General features: G+C 41.8%; 1 protein-coding gene across 1 annotated transcript in view; it reads left to right on the plus strand.

The window, feature by feature from the left end:
- Positions 1-7502, plus strand: part of LOC310879190 (metal transporter CNNM4-like) — a gene marked incomplete at its 5' end in the record, with an annotated part of 30792 nt that extends 23290 nt beyond the window's left edge. Inside the window, 2 exons of the mRNA XM_083793651.1 lie at positions 4983-5152; positions 6856-7502. Coding sequence (XP_083649777.1) covers positions 4983-5152; positions 6856-7401 — 716 coding nt within the window. The 3' untranslated portion in view covers positions 7402-7502. The remainder of the gene's footprint in view (positions 1-4982; positions 5153-6855) is intronic.
- Positions 7503-14253: the final 6751 nt, after the last annotated feature.

A 14253-nucleotide genomic window follows, 5' to 3' on the forward strand; every position in this document is an offset into this window, starting at 1 on the left:
TGAGTCGGAGATGAGGAGAGAGAGTGTAGCCATGGGAAAGTGACGAAGGTTGTTCTGTAAAGAATGACAATGCTGATGATAAGCTGAAGAGGACATGGGAGGAAAGGATATGGGATATGACACATTCTGCAACTCGACCTTGAATCTGGAAGAGCCTTTTACTCCTGCAGTACAACACAGAAACCTCTTATCTGCCTATTTAAACTATGTTTTCCCCTAATTGAACGCCCTACTTGATCAATATCTCACACAACGGCATCAAAAGTAGCGGATCTAAAAGTGTGTTGAGCGTCGTCCGACCAAAACCATTCCTTTCCAGGAAATGGGAAAAAATAACCTGTGTTCAAAATGAATCCAGTGCAAGCTCCTGACCTGTTAATACTTTGCATTGGTTAAATATTCATAGAACACACTGGCACACTTTCACTTTGAAGCTTTTTTCAGAAATACCAAAAAAAAGTCCACAATGCGTCACTCATCGTGTCCTTGTAGATCAGCTACTTTTGTGCTACTTGTGTGCGACAGTGTTTATATTGAACTGGGACATAAATGTGTGGAAAAACATAAAAATAAATATGGAGATAGGAGGTTTCACACACACACACACACACACACACACACACACACACACACAGCCACACGCCCCTGTGGCCCCTCATAACACGCATGCTTGCTGATTCACCCATAAATCTTGGGGGGGGGGGTGCGCATATACTACAGAGACTGATAACTGTGACCTTGAGGGTCTGTGGGGGGTGCAGGGCTGTGAGGAGACCGACCCTCCATTGGGAAGCATTCACTACACACAATATCATCTGCACATACTGTATAATGTTTCTGCATAGTATGTCACTAACTGTGTAATAAGTGTAGTAGTGTAATAGTGTAGTAGTGTAATAGTGTAATAACTTAATAAGTGTAATAGTGTAATAAGTCTAGTAGTGTAATAGTGTAATTGTGTAATAAGTGTAGTAGTGTAATAGTGTAGTGTAGTAGTGTAATAACTTAATATATGTAATAGTGTTATAAGTGTAGTAGTGTAATAGTGTAATAACCTAATAAGTGTAATAACTTAATAAGTGTAATAGTGTAATAACTTAATAGTTACTGTAACATCTAGATCCCAAGGGGCAGCCCGGTTCCAGCGAGCCACCCCGCGACCGAAACGGTGAGAAATTCCAGAGTTACCGTTACCGTGTTGCAGCTTTCCGTGCCGTGCCGTGACCTGAGATCAGATTCTAAAAATGTCTATTACATCCTGACAGTTTCATTATTAACCCATTCTGACCTGAGATCAGATTCTAAAATTTCTTCGATTTTTCAAAAGTAGCAGACCTACAAGCTCATATCGCGCCACTCGGTGGCGTGATATGAGCTTGTAGATCTGCTATTTTTCAATAGCTAAAGCATAACATGACGCCAACACCAAAATGGGTGCCCGGTCAGAATGGGTTACGGGTCTGTGGGGGGTGCAGGGCTGTGAGGAGACCCTCCATTGGGAAGCATTCACGCACAATATCATCTGCACATACTGTTTCTGCATAGTATGTCACTTTTCCTCGTGTTTACATAACAAAACTATACTGTACATACATTTTTACCACTTATTTCCCTCTACTGTATATCAGCAGTCATCAGCCACTGGAGTAGTGTGGTGGTGTTCACCTGTTGAAGCACACTGTCCTCTTGCTGTATTTTGGTGTTTTCACCAAAAATATCCCCGTCTACCAAAAAAAACCAAGCAAAATACTACGAGAGGACAGTCACTGCACTACTCCAGCGGCTACTGACTGCTGCTATAGAGGGGGAAAAGAACATTTGGTTTGTTATGTAAAACATTTATTGGAGCTAAAATTGTTACCGAGGCTTCATTTCAGGAGAGAAATAAAAAATAAAACGGAGGATGCCAAAAAAGTTATCATTGAAGCCTTATTTAAAAAAATAGCAAAGATATCTATAAGCTCATAACATGTCACGTTGCTTTGTAAACATTCTTAAAATACAACTAAATCTTGAAAATGCTCGCTTAGTATCTCATCAATGACCTGCCCAGACCAGGGACTAGGTTCAAAGTGGCTTTATGAATGTCTAGTTACAAGAAAACGTATGTCTATAGCTATACGTACAGTACATGTATAGTCTATGTATAGTTATAATAGACTAGCATGAATTGAGATGCGATGTCACCAGATCTGTAATGACAAAATAAAAACAAAATAGGCTCTAACATTATTTAATCTGTTGTAAATGAATCCAGCCGCTGTCTTATTTGACCTTTATTGAAAACAAGTGGTGGGGAAAAGAATCAACAAGTAAAAGTCCTGAGTTCAAAACATACTTGACTAAAAGTACAAAAGTATTGGTCTAAAAATGTACTTACAGTACCAAAAGTAGGAAGTACTCAAATTTGAAGAATTTCCCATATTTTCAAATGCATACAATGTATATAAATCTTTTGAAAATAGCTGATCTACAAGCTCTCAATGCATTGTGAGCTTGTAGATAAGCTATTTTCAAAGTACAGTACTTGAGTAAATGTACCAGGTTACTTTACACCACAGGATTACATGGTGTGCACTGACTAAAAGTCTGTTTCTCTCTCTGCCCCCCCCCCACGCTCCTCTCAGCTGTCACCCCACCCCCGTCCCCCTCGGTGTCATCCCCCCGTCCTCGACGCCTCTCTCTTAAAAGGTTTTCTCTGTTCTCTCGTTTCCCAGGTAAAACCAACATTATCTAACATGTCTTTCATCTCTTTCGTCGTCTGTAGAGCCCTTATCCAGCAAGTGCAACAATACCGCGCTCACTTTAGCAAACGTTAACTGCCCAAATGTCTGTTCATTTAGAAGTCTTCTGTGTTTGTGGGTGGCACAGGGGCACAGTTCCACCATGGCAGGAGGCCAGGAGCCTCCACAATTGGCTGTGAAGTCGGTTGGGGTTGCTGCACTTTATTGTCACATCACAGTTTACTGAAAAGTGGGTGAAATTGGCTTTTGTGCAAGCCCCCATTGTTGTTGTTTTTTGAGTTAGGGTTAGGTTCAGGGAAAACCTGGGGGAGCAGAAGACTGAACAGGCTCTGAATTACAGCTTCAACAGGCTTAAACATAACAGCTTCAACAGTAGAAGACTAGCCTGATTATCAGACTCTGAAGCTTCCTGAAGCTTGAGAGTGGCTGGATCCAGGCTAGTAGAAGACTTGAAACAGGCGCTAGTATTACAACTTGCTGGATGGGGCTCTAGTTCCCAGTGTCCCTGTCTGTCACTATTTCCTTTAATCACTGATCCATTCCCATCTTTTATTTGTCACAAAGATAAATGGGACCGTACCCAAGTTCCCTCAGCCCTATGTTCCCTTAAGCCCTATGTTTCCTCAGCCCTATGTTCCCTCAACCAAGTGTAATACGTATAATAGTGTAATAGTGTAATATATGTAATAGTGTAATATATGTAATAGTGTAGTAGTGTAATAAGTATAGTAGTGTTATAGTCTAATAGTGTAATGTGTGTAGTAGTGTAATGTGTGTAGTAGTGTAATAGTGTAATACGTCTAGTAGTGTAATTGTGTAATAAGTGTAGTAGTGTAATAGTGTAGTAGTGTAATAACTTAATAAGTGTAATAGTATAATAAGTCTAGTAGTGTAATTGTGTAATTGTGTAATAAGTGTAGTAGTGTAATAGTGTTATAAGTGTAGTAGTGTAATAGTGTAATAACCTAATAAGTGTAATAGTGTAATAACTAAATAAGTGTAATAGTGTAATAACTTAATAGTTACTGTAACATCTACAGTAGATCCCAAGGGGCAGCCCGGTTCCGGCGAGCCACCCCGCGACCGAAACGGTGAGACATTCCAGAGTTACCGTTACCGTGTTGCAGCTTTCCGTGCTTGGACAGACAGACACAGGGACAGACATACAAAGGCGCACTATAGCTACGTAATGGAGCTGAGGCACCGCTAAAACTGGGAAAAAATCATATTCTTAATCTGGCGACACCCACTCCACATAACACTAAGGTTGCCTTTATATGCATAAACATGAGGGAACATAGGGCTGAGGGAACATGGGCATGACCCCAGATAGGGATCAAGGTACAGGTCAGCCTGACCGTTGGTTAAATGTAAATACTGTTATAATAGTATAAATAGTCTACGTTATCATTCTTATTAGCGCTCCTCTGAACCATCTGAGCAGCCATCGGCCGGCTGGAATTATAAAAGCAACGGATGTCGGAATGAGCACATATTGCTCTTTTGCCGACCATATGACCTTAATGACATTGGAAATTAATGTCTGACGTCACTCCCACTACCCTTGGTCATGGTCACTGCGTTTTATTTTTTACTTATTTTATTTTTTGCATAGGAACTGTGGTACTGTCATATAAGAACTGTGTTCCAAAAATAAACAAACCGCCCAGGCGATTCTGTCAGGTACCGTATGTGCTGTGCTGTGCCTGCTTCTTTGCATGGCAGACATTGTCCCGTCACATCTCTGCTGTTTAGATCACATGACATCATTCCCATTTACTCAATCACCACTGGTCATACTAAACCTGTCTTTATATTTGCATTTAACCACTTAAGCCCTAATTTTATACGACACGCCCCAAATTAGGGACGCCAGACTGAGTCTGAAAGTGGTTAATATGTTAATATGTGTGTGTGGTCAGTGTCTATCTGTGTGATCTACTTCACATACTACCGTATAGTATCAGCCATGTTTTTCTAGGCCTGCACTCATCTTCTTTAATAATGACCTTTTTCCATCCCAACATTTCACTTTTTTTCTTTCTCCCCGATCTTCACATCACTAATCTCGATGTGAAGGTAAGTCGACGAACGCGTCGCTCTCATGATGTGTGTGTGTGCCACTGTGTGCACGCACACACACAGCACATGCATATGCATTATGCATGTGGGTTTGTGTGTGTGTGTGCGTGCATATTTTACCCCCGTCCGCTCACTCTGTTTCTCTGTTTTGGTCAGACTTGCGCTCTCCGTCTCACGGCGGTGGTCTGAACCGCTCCGCGTCGCTCAGCTGCAATGCGCCAGACAACAACTCTGTGGGCGGGAGCATCACCTACATACCGGGGACCCCCTTCACGTACACACCCGACTTCTGTGTGCGTGCTCTCACCGATGTGCAGTTTGTTAAGGTAACTCCCTTTGTTTATTCAGATTGATTGATTGATTTATTGAATACTTTATTAACAGTTTGCAAAAAGTACTGGGATACATTTAGCTCTGGTCCATAGCCCTAATGCTGCTGCCGTTGCACTCAATTCATTGCCCTCCCATGATATGCAGCATAGCCTCTCGACTTCTGCAAAAATACAAATGATGATTTCGCTACTCACCAATACAAAGACGGTTTTGTTATGAAGAAAGCCTATACTTTCCCCGGTGGACACACTCTGAGCCTCCCACCACACGTGTAAAATGCACTTTTTGTCCAGAAAAAGATTTGTTTTCACCGGAAGAAAAAATACTTTGTTACTCCACTGTGCCCTCTACAGATATTGCCAAGAGAAAATCTCATTGACCAGAGAGGTGCTCTTTAATGGTGGTTTTGAAGGAGGATAGGGACTCACACTTTTTGATGGCTGGTGGTACCGCATTCCACATTTCGTGGCATAATAGTAGAATTTATTCATCCCTATGCTTGTGCCGAATCTGGAGGGAATGAGATCAGTGGAGCTCTTTCTGGTGTTGTGCCCGTGGGCGTTTCTCACTCTTTTGAACTAGTTTCAGTAGTAACTAGACTACAGTAGTCTGGTCCCTTGAGTATCTTGAAGACCAGGCCCGTTGCTGTAGTCTGTCCTCTACCCTAGCATAACGAGCAGGGGTTAGGTACTAGGTGTGAGGTCAAGTAGTCTTGACTAGTTTGCTTTGAGAGGTCTGGTCTGTAGTTTAGAATTTAGTGCCTTGAGGTGCTAGTGTGCTCTACACCAAACCACTTTTTACCAAAAGTAGCTTGTAGATCTTCTATTTTCGGCTAATATTCCCTTCAAAATAGGGAGGCTAGGGTTCAAGTGGTTAGTGTGAAAAAGGTTCCTACCTAACAAATATTTGGCGGCCCCCCTGTAGTAACTCTGAAGACCCCCTAGGGGTGCCGGGCCTGTTGAAGAAGACCCCTGCTTTAGTGTTTCGTTGGCTCCACTGTAGGAGTTGCCTAGTAACTGAAGACATAGCTGGTGGAGTGTAACCAGCTCAGTTGACCTGTACGTTCTGAGAAACAAGCTTCCACTCTGAATGTTTCCCACATGAATCCACTGCAATCATTCAATTTAATAATAATAAGGATACACCAGACTTAAATTGTGCTTTTCTAGCTACTAAGACACTACAAAACCACCAGAAATGACTTTATTTAAGCAAAATAAGCTGATTGAAGAACAAAATCCTACTATGCCAGTGAGTGTCACTACATGTGTTGATTTACATGAAATGACCCCTTTGATGTTATACTTCATTCTGCTGATGGATGGTTCAAAGACGTACATTTATGTGAAATCAAATTGCATAATTTGCATTGTGTGCAATTGCCACATTTGTAATTAATTCAGGAAAGGAAAGTTTGAGGTTTAGTAGGCGCTAAATCCGATCTAACCATGCTTATGCCGATCAGGTCCAATATTTAGTTCAGTGACGACAGGAGTGAAGAACGGTTCAGGGGCTGTGTTCATTTCACATTCACTCTCCCATTGGAATGAATAGACCCCAACCTGCTTCCGGTCTCCTAAAAAGGAGGCCACCTACTTCATGCAGATATGGGAAGTAAACCGGAGATGTCTTTCTTTTTGTGTGTCTTGGGTTGTATAGTTCTCCATTTCATTCCCCCATCTCTCTCCCCATGCAGGTGACTCGTTCCCAGTACCAGAACGGCCTGCTGGCATCCAGACTGGACACCAGCACCCCTCAGTCCCCAGAGGGCAGTCACACTCGCCTGGACAAAGTGGTCTCGGCGCCCCTGCCCACCCCCACCCCCAGCCCCAACACCGCCCCGTCCCTCCCTCAGCCCACGCCGCCGCCCAACAGTCGCGCCCCTCTTCCTCCTCCCCAAACCTCCTCGTCCTCCTCCAGCCCCAGGCCCGGCAGCCAGAACCCCCTGCCCCAAACCACGCCTACGCCCACACCGAGCAGCAACCACACCCCGTTGTCCCAGACGCCTCCGTCCGTCGCGGGTCCGGGTCCAGGTCCGTACCCCCATACAACTTTCGCCTTCTCTAAAGCGGCACAGCCCGCCTCCCCGCCGCGCGTGCACCCGGAGCACAGCACTCCTCCGGGGGAGACCACCAGTCTGCTCAGCGAGCAGCAGAACTGCCACAGAGCCAGCCAGCCACACACACCACAGCCTTATTCCCACACATACATCAGTCACGCACACACTGAGAGCACTATCTAACTAACCACTGTCCCTTTGGCTGGTTTGGGGTTATATGATGTTATTTGTGTATGTTGATGCCACACATACGCTCACACTTTTTAAGTCCCATTTGCATGTTAGTCTGATTTAAGTCCCAGGCCAGAAATAGCCAAAAATACAAACTCTCATTGAGCTTGTAGATCTGCTATTTCTGGTGTCTGACGGAGTATAACCCTACCGTCCCAGGTCTTATAATGTCTTAGTGCATGCCCCCCCCCCCCTGTAAATACCTAAATGGACATGTTTCCCTGTTAAAGACCTAAATAGAGGTGCTGGAGCGACAACTAAAACGTCAAACGGAATGAAAAGAGCATCCGCAGTACGCACACCCACATCTATCTGTGCAAGAACCTCTTTCATTTGCCAGCATTGGGTTGGAGACCCTCTTCTTCAAAACCAGATGAAGGCTACAGAATAGAGTGAGGTGTTTTTGTTTTTTTACCCAGACATGTGACTTGTGTGAATGACTGCCATGTCAATTAGGCTGCTCTTAAGTGAGCTGTGGAAAGACATTGATTCCTGTTCCATCTCTCTCTCTCTCTCTCTCTCTCTCTATCAGTTTGTTCTGCCCAGTGTATTTGGTTTGCGTCTGAATTTCCCTTTCCATTGCAGCCTCCAAAAACCCACAAACTCCATAGTCCATTTTTTTACATGTTAGGAAAAAGGGAAAGGGGCATTTTCTCCAGCAGGTTATGGGGAGATTGCTTTTTACAGCTGATGACTGCTCAGATGACTTTGATGAGCACACAGAAGGCCTCTCTGACTACTCAGTTACTGTACCTTATAGCAGGTAGCATTAGCTTTGTGTTGTTGTTCTTGTTGTCGTTTGGACATGGGCCAGATTAATTAAAGGTGATGTACGTGATGTTTGTTAGTTAAAATGTATTGTTAAATAGCTTTATATTCTGATATTAATCATTGCTATAGTGTTTGTTCTGTAACGGGCATCTGTCTCTACTGCTTCTTTAATAAATAGAAAATGCATTTTCAGGATACCAATTCCATCCGATCAGGAGAGAAAAGGGGAGACCCCTGTCACTGAACAAACACTAATGGCAATGATTGCTATTTCAATATACTGCAGAGCTTTAACTTTTCAACTAATCAATTTTTGTTTTAACCAAAAAGTATCACTCACAGCACCTTTTAAAGACCCAACCGATCTCCAGCGTATACATTTTTTTAAAACGAGGAATGGTTGAGGAACGATTGCTTTGAGGCATGTCAACATGTCGACAACAGCACGGTCCTCAGGCTGTCTATGACGACACACATACTGTACATACAGTATACTGGACCAAATGGACTACTCATGTATTGCCCAGATCTAATGTTTTGGCAGGCATCGATGCAAACAGTTAACCACCAAAACCTTATGTCGGTTGACGCGACGACGCGATCTGCTATTTTCTTTTGCGAAAGCTTTCCTCACAATATGGATATGCTGTACTTGATGATGATTTGACTAGAAACCTTTTACTTAAACATCAAAGAGTACGTGGCAAAAATCATCAGTGTTAATTAACTCTAAGAGAGTACATTTGTACCCTCAGAGTTACAAATGGATAAATTATGATAACACATAATCGATGAATTTACTGTATTATTAAGATCGACTGACAGGGTGGGGTGTCCTTTTGCCTACCTCCTCACCACAGCAATATATTATAAATTATTTAAATGTAAAGACTTAAATATATTTATTTTTTGCCTAAAGATTAATTTGTACACATTCAAGATTTATTTAAATTACTTTTTTTTATATTGTATAGTTCATTTTATTACTTTCTCTTTTGACATGTGTTGTTCTCGAGAACATTTGAAGTACAAGCTCAAGGAACGAACGGCTGCACTCTTTGAGAGTACACGATTGTAGCAGTTGCACACAGGCGCTCATTTGTAACTAACTCTTATTACTCGTCGATGTCGGTCGGAAACCTTGTATGTAAAAAAAAACCATACGTTTTCCATGTGTTCCAATGGATCCAATGATGTAGCTAGTATTTAAGTCACATGCTCTCATTAAAGCAGCACTATGTAGTTTGGGGTATCGGAGATCAATTTGGACAAACATGGCAGCCATTGTCTTTGACTTCATTATACCCGAGAGTCTCTGCAAGCATGTCCGGCAAGGACATGCTGTGATTGGCCAATCTTCGCTTTGGCTGGCAGTTCTGCCTTGCTGCCTTGGTGAATGCCCAGATGAAACTCATTGTCTCTCCTACATAGTAATACAGTCAAGCTCCTAGCAGAGACCACCCAGAGTCTATACATTTATAGACTGATGATTGTTATTGCTTAAACATGTAACTTTATCATTTTGTGGGACATAATATGCTATATAGTTGTTAAAAAGGTTACATAGTGCTACTTTAATACTTTTCATTGGTTCAATATTCATCAAATCCACAGACAGCCTTAACCGCTTTCACAAAACCTTTGTGTGACACTGTATTATCATAGTGTCACAAAAGTAGGGCATTCGTTTACGGGGGGGGGGGGAGAAACATCAAAAGTTGAAATCTGGAGATGGGAGGTTTCTGCCTGGCAGCAACGTACTGCACCATACTGTAACTATACTATAACATACTGTATACCCTCCACTGTGAACCTGGAGCCTGCTGTTGTAACCGGCTCCTCGTCTCATATACTTTAACCATTTCCAAACCACAAGCCTAAGGGTAAACAAGGGTTTTACACCTTGAGCTGCAGGGACACTGTGTGGAAGTAACGAGCTGCTTGTGGCATATTTGCAATAATATGTTTCTATGGTTTAATGTTATGAAATTATATTATAGCCTACATTTCATGCTGAGTGGTTCACCCCTACCCCCAAAAAAATATTATTTTTCTATCAATTACACAGCTCATGAAGCCTTGAATTCATGGAGACGTTTTCATTTTTGTCGCATTCCTGTGGCAATAATTTGACTCTTTGAGATGAAACTGTCATGAAACTATCGGCTTAGCGATGCCACAAAAACAAAAGAATCTCCATGAATGCAACGCTTCTTGGGGTGTATAATTGATAGAAAATAATGGGTGAACTACTCCTTTTAAGTTGCGCTTTCCGTTGCACAATCTGAGAAAGTATGAATGAGCCATGAATTTGGTAACATGTATCCTTTTTTCCCTCCCACATAGGCTCTATTATAGGCAGCCATATTGGAAAGGAATTGGGCCTCTCCCTTACTTCCTTCAAGGGTGTTTATTCTAACCATTGAGGGACTGTTTCAGTCTACAATGTTTCAATGTGGAAATGTTGTGAAGAACATTGTTACATTGTTTTTTTTTCTGTACAGGAATCTTTGCTTTAAAGCTACATGGCCGCAATAGTTACAACATGACCAAAGTTTTCAGCTGAATGCTCTGAAATGTTTTAGTGGCATGTCATGGTAAAATTACATTTTACAATATATTTCTTTTTTTCTCCCCATGGCATGTCACAATTGAAGTCAAGATTTCCTTATTATATTATATATAATATATATTATAATAGTTTTATTTGGTTTTAATAACGCATAATTATTGGTTATAACATCAGAGAAATGTATGAATTACCGTAACCAGGCACTTTGTTTCCCATGCAATTTACTTTCCACGTGTGTTTAAATGACATTCCACCCTCGGGGTGACTCCATAATGACACTTTATGCAATGTGAAGTACATGTTATTGTGTATATAAATGATTATTTTGTATATAGATGATGAGAGAACGATTAAGCCTGATTCTACATGGGAAATAGTTGATTTACAAACTCGCAATGCAGTTGCAACAAGTAGTGAGCTTGTAAATTGGCTATTTTTTCAACCACAGTATCTACTATAAGTCTTACATTTACTCAAAAGACAAATGTGTCTTCACACTGTGGGTGAATGAGAGCTGACATGTTGAAGCTGCTAGCATGTAATCTACCTATCTCTACTGTTGTATGCAGTGACACTGAAGTCATTTGACTGTAAAGACAAATTATGTTGTTAATATATGCTGACTGTCATTTATTTATTTACTTTGAAAGGTTGCCGTTTTGAAGGCTATATTTGTATAAGCTATAGCTCGCGAACTGAACACTTATAAAAACATCACTGAAGTTGTCAGACTGTTGCCTCCGACAATTTCCAAAGGCTTCCGTCAACCGTCATACTGGCTCTGAAAATGATGTGGGGATAAAGCGGATGTGACGCCTCCTCCCCGCTTCTGTCTCGTCTTTGCAGTTGTGTAAATTCGTACCTACTTTAAATCAAATTATTCGAACCATACAGGTATATACATAGCTTGCTGCTTAGCAGATATAAAAATGTAGGCCTATATTTTGAAGATATTTTAAAATACATAAATGACGGAATGGATGACCGCTTGGTCGGGAGGTGTAGTTCTGGAGACTATATGAAGCTTTTGGAGATTGTGGGATAGTAGTCTGGCCACGCATTCTACACAGTTAGAAGTCGTGTGTCTGATATGGTATTGACTCCAAAGTATTTCTCCTCCATGGGAATCCTGTATGGGAAGATCGGCACTCTTGTGATGACCATACACTTAATGTTTTGTGGAGCGGACTGAACGTTTTTTAGCTGATTTTAAAGGGGCTGTCTGCTCTGTCATACTCAGCACAGCCTTACGCCCGATTTAAACCTTGTCGTACGGAAATAGTAGATCTGCTTGTAGATCTGTTATTTTTGATGTGCGATCCAAATCGGGCCTTATAACCTAGACCTGCCTGCTGGTTCAAATGGGTCATATGTAGAAATTGGTCTTACTTATAATCTATTGGTTTCCAGTTAAGCCACTGGTTGGGTCTGTGACTCGCAGTATGTGTACTGGGACATGTAAAAATGTATATTGTTCAACTCAATGACATATTTATTGTGAAAGGCTTTATTTATTATTTTATTTTTTGTTATAATGTGTGCACCTCGAGGTGCAGTTATGTGAAACGGGCTTCCAAACAACGCACATCTTTCCGCGGGTCATTCCTACACCCGGAAAGGTTGCATTCATTTCCCTAATTGCTGTTAAGTGTTGTATTTACTGTACATACTCTTGTCACATGAAGAGGTGTCCGGCCGTTTTGTGACGGTTCCCGAGTGATGCTGAAAATGACGGGCATCTATTTGTAGTCAGGAATATTATAAACTATGTTCTATTATTTGATGTCTTTCATTGTTTTACTAGTAAGACATTGCATAGCAATAAACATTGCACAGACTTGACCTCAAACAATGATTTATTCCTCAACCTTTCTGTAGTGTTCTAACCCTATTTCACATGGATTAAAGTTCTATACTATAGTATAGTTCTCACACTATAGAATACCTGTGTCAGAGGCATCATGGAACCCTAATGGTCTCAGATATTTCATAAAAAGAAGGTTAAAAACGAAACATTCAGTGTACAACTCTGTGACTCTTATAGTTTTATAAGAGCCGAGACCCTGTCACACCCTGTCCGTCCGTCCATGTGTTTCCGTCTGTCTGTGAGCAGCTATTCTCCGGCACTGTTGGCCTGGTCGCTGCAGAACCTCTACCCTTATTTTGTCAGATCTGCCTGTTATAGCACTAACATGCCACCCTTTTCACATTGGCCTGTTAGAGCGCCACCAGCAGGTTGATTTTTCAAAACACATTTTTGGAACAAAATGCCTCAAATCATGAATGCATGCGGTATCCAATTGCCGTAAAAGGCCTATAAATAGCACCTTTTTCACATTGGACTAATTGTGCCACCAGGAGGCCACAATAGCCTACCTGGCCTGGCAGAGACCTCCGAGGAGCAGTTTTTCTAGTCTAGACTTAGGTTTGTGACCTTCAGAAGTCTGTCTGCAGGATATACTGGCTTTCCCACACGCTTCTTCCTAGCCTCCCATGACTCCTCCACCTCTCTTATTTCCTTTCCTTGTGTTTTTGTCTGCCCTCTCCCCCCCCCCCCCCCTCTCCCCATTTTTTTTCACCACTCAAAAATATTGAACTTCCTCTGGCATTGACTGCGTGTCTAATCTTCTAAGCAGGCCAGCAGGGCTTATCAGCAGCTCCTGCCTCCTGGAGTGTTGTTTTTAGGGCTGCGTTCGCTGCGATGGTTAGATTGAGGAAGGTTAAAGATTTGTGGAACTCAGTGGGAATACATGTCACTCAGTTCCCACATTGTGTATGATTCACAACTGGATCTGCTCAGTAGGTGAAGTTGAATCCAATTCTATGATGTAGATAGGCCCAAAATGGGCGGAGCCTACCACTTTTCCAACCCGGAAAGAAGGAGTGAAAAGGGAGTATGTGCTGGGTGAGAAACTCCATGCAAGTGGATGGGAGGAGAATTCCGATGCTGTCTCTATTATTTTGTTTCAGTAAATGAAGAAAACTTTATATTTTGAAAACAAAGCAATACTGCCTCATCAAAGTTGGTGATTATATATGGTCAATTACTTGTATGAGAGGGGGAGAGGTGGTGGAGTTAGCTGTTTGACAGTTTGAGGGTCCAATGGAGTCCAATGGAGAGGTTTTGTCCGAAGCACAGTTTTTTTATACTTTCCATTGGTTCAATATTTTTTAACCAACACAGAGACAGTAAAGGGTGTTCGATCGCACTGATTTATTTAATCAAAAACCTTAGGTGCATGGTTTCCTCCCGACAGCAACGTATTTGGCTGCGGCCCCCATCGGAAAATGTTTTGTGGCAGAGGTCCCCCACAACTTCAAGATTTGTGTAAAAGAAATACAAAATGATTACAAATGTTTCAAATACTGCCAATATTTTTCAAAAATAGCATATGTACGCTTAATTGCAGCGCAGAACAAAGTGAGCTATCTTGCGCATCTACTATTTTTGAGAACCACCT

Source organism: Protomyctophum parallelum (genome assembly GCF_964188405.1).
Source record: "Protomyctophum parallelum genome assembly, chromosome: 21".
In the NCBI taxonomy this organism is placed as follows: domain Eukaryota; kingdom Metazoa; phylum Chordata; class Actinopteri; order Myctophiformes; family Myctophidae; genus Protomyctophum; species Protomyctophum parallelum.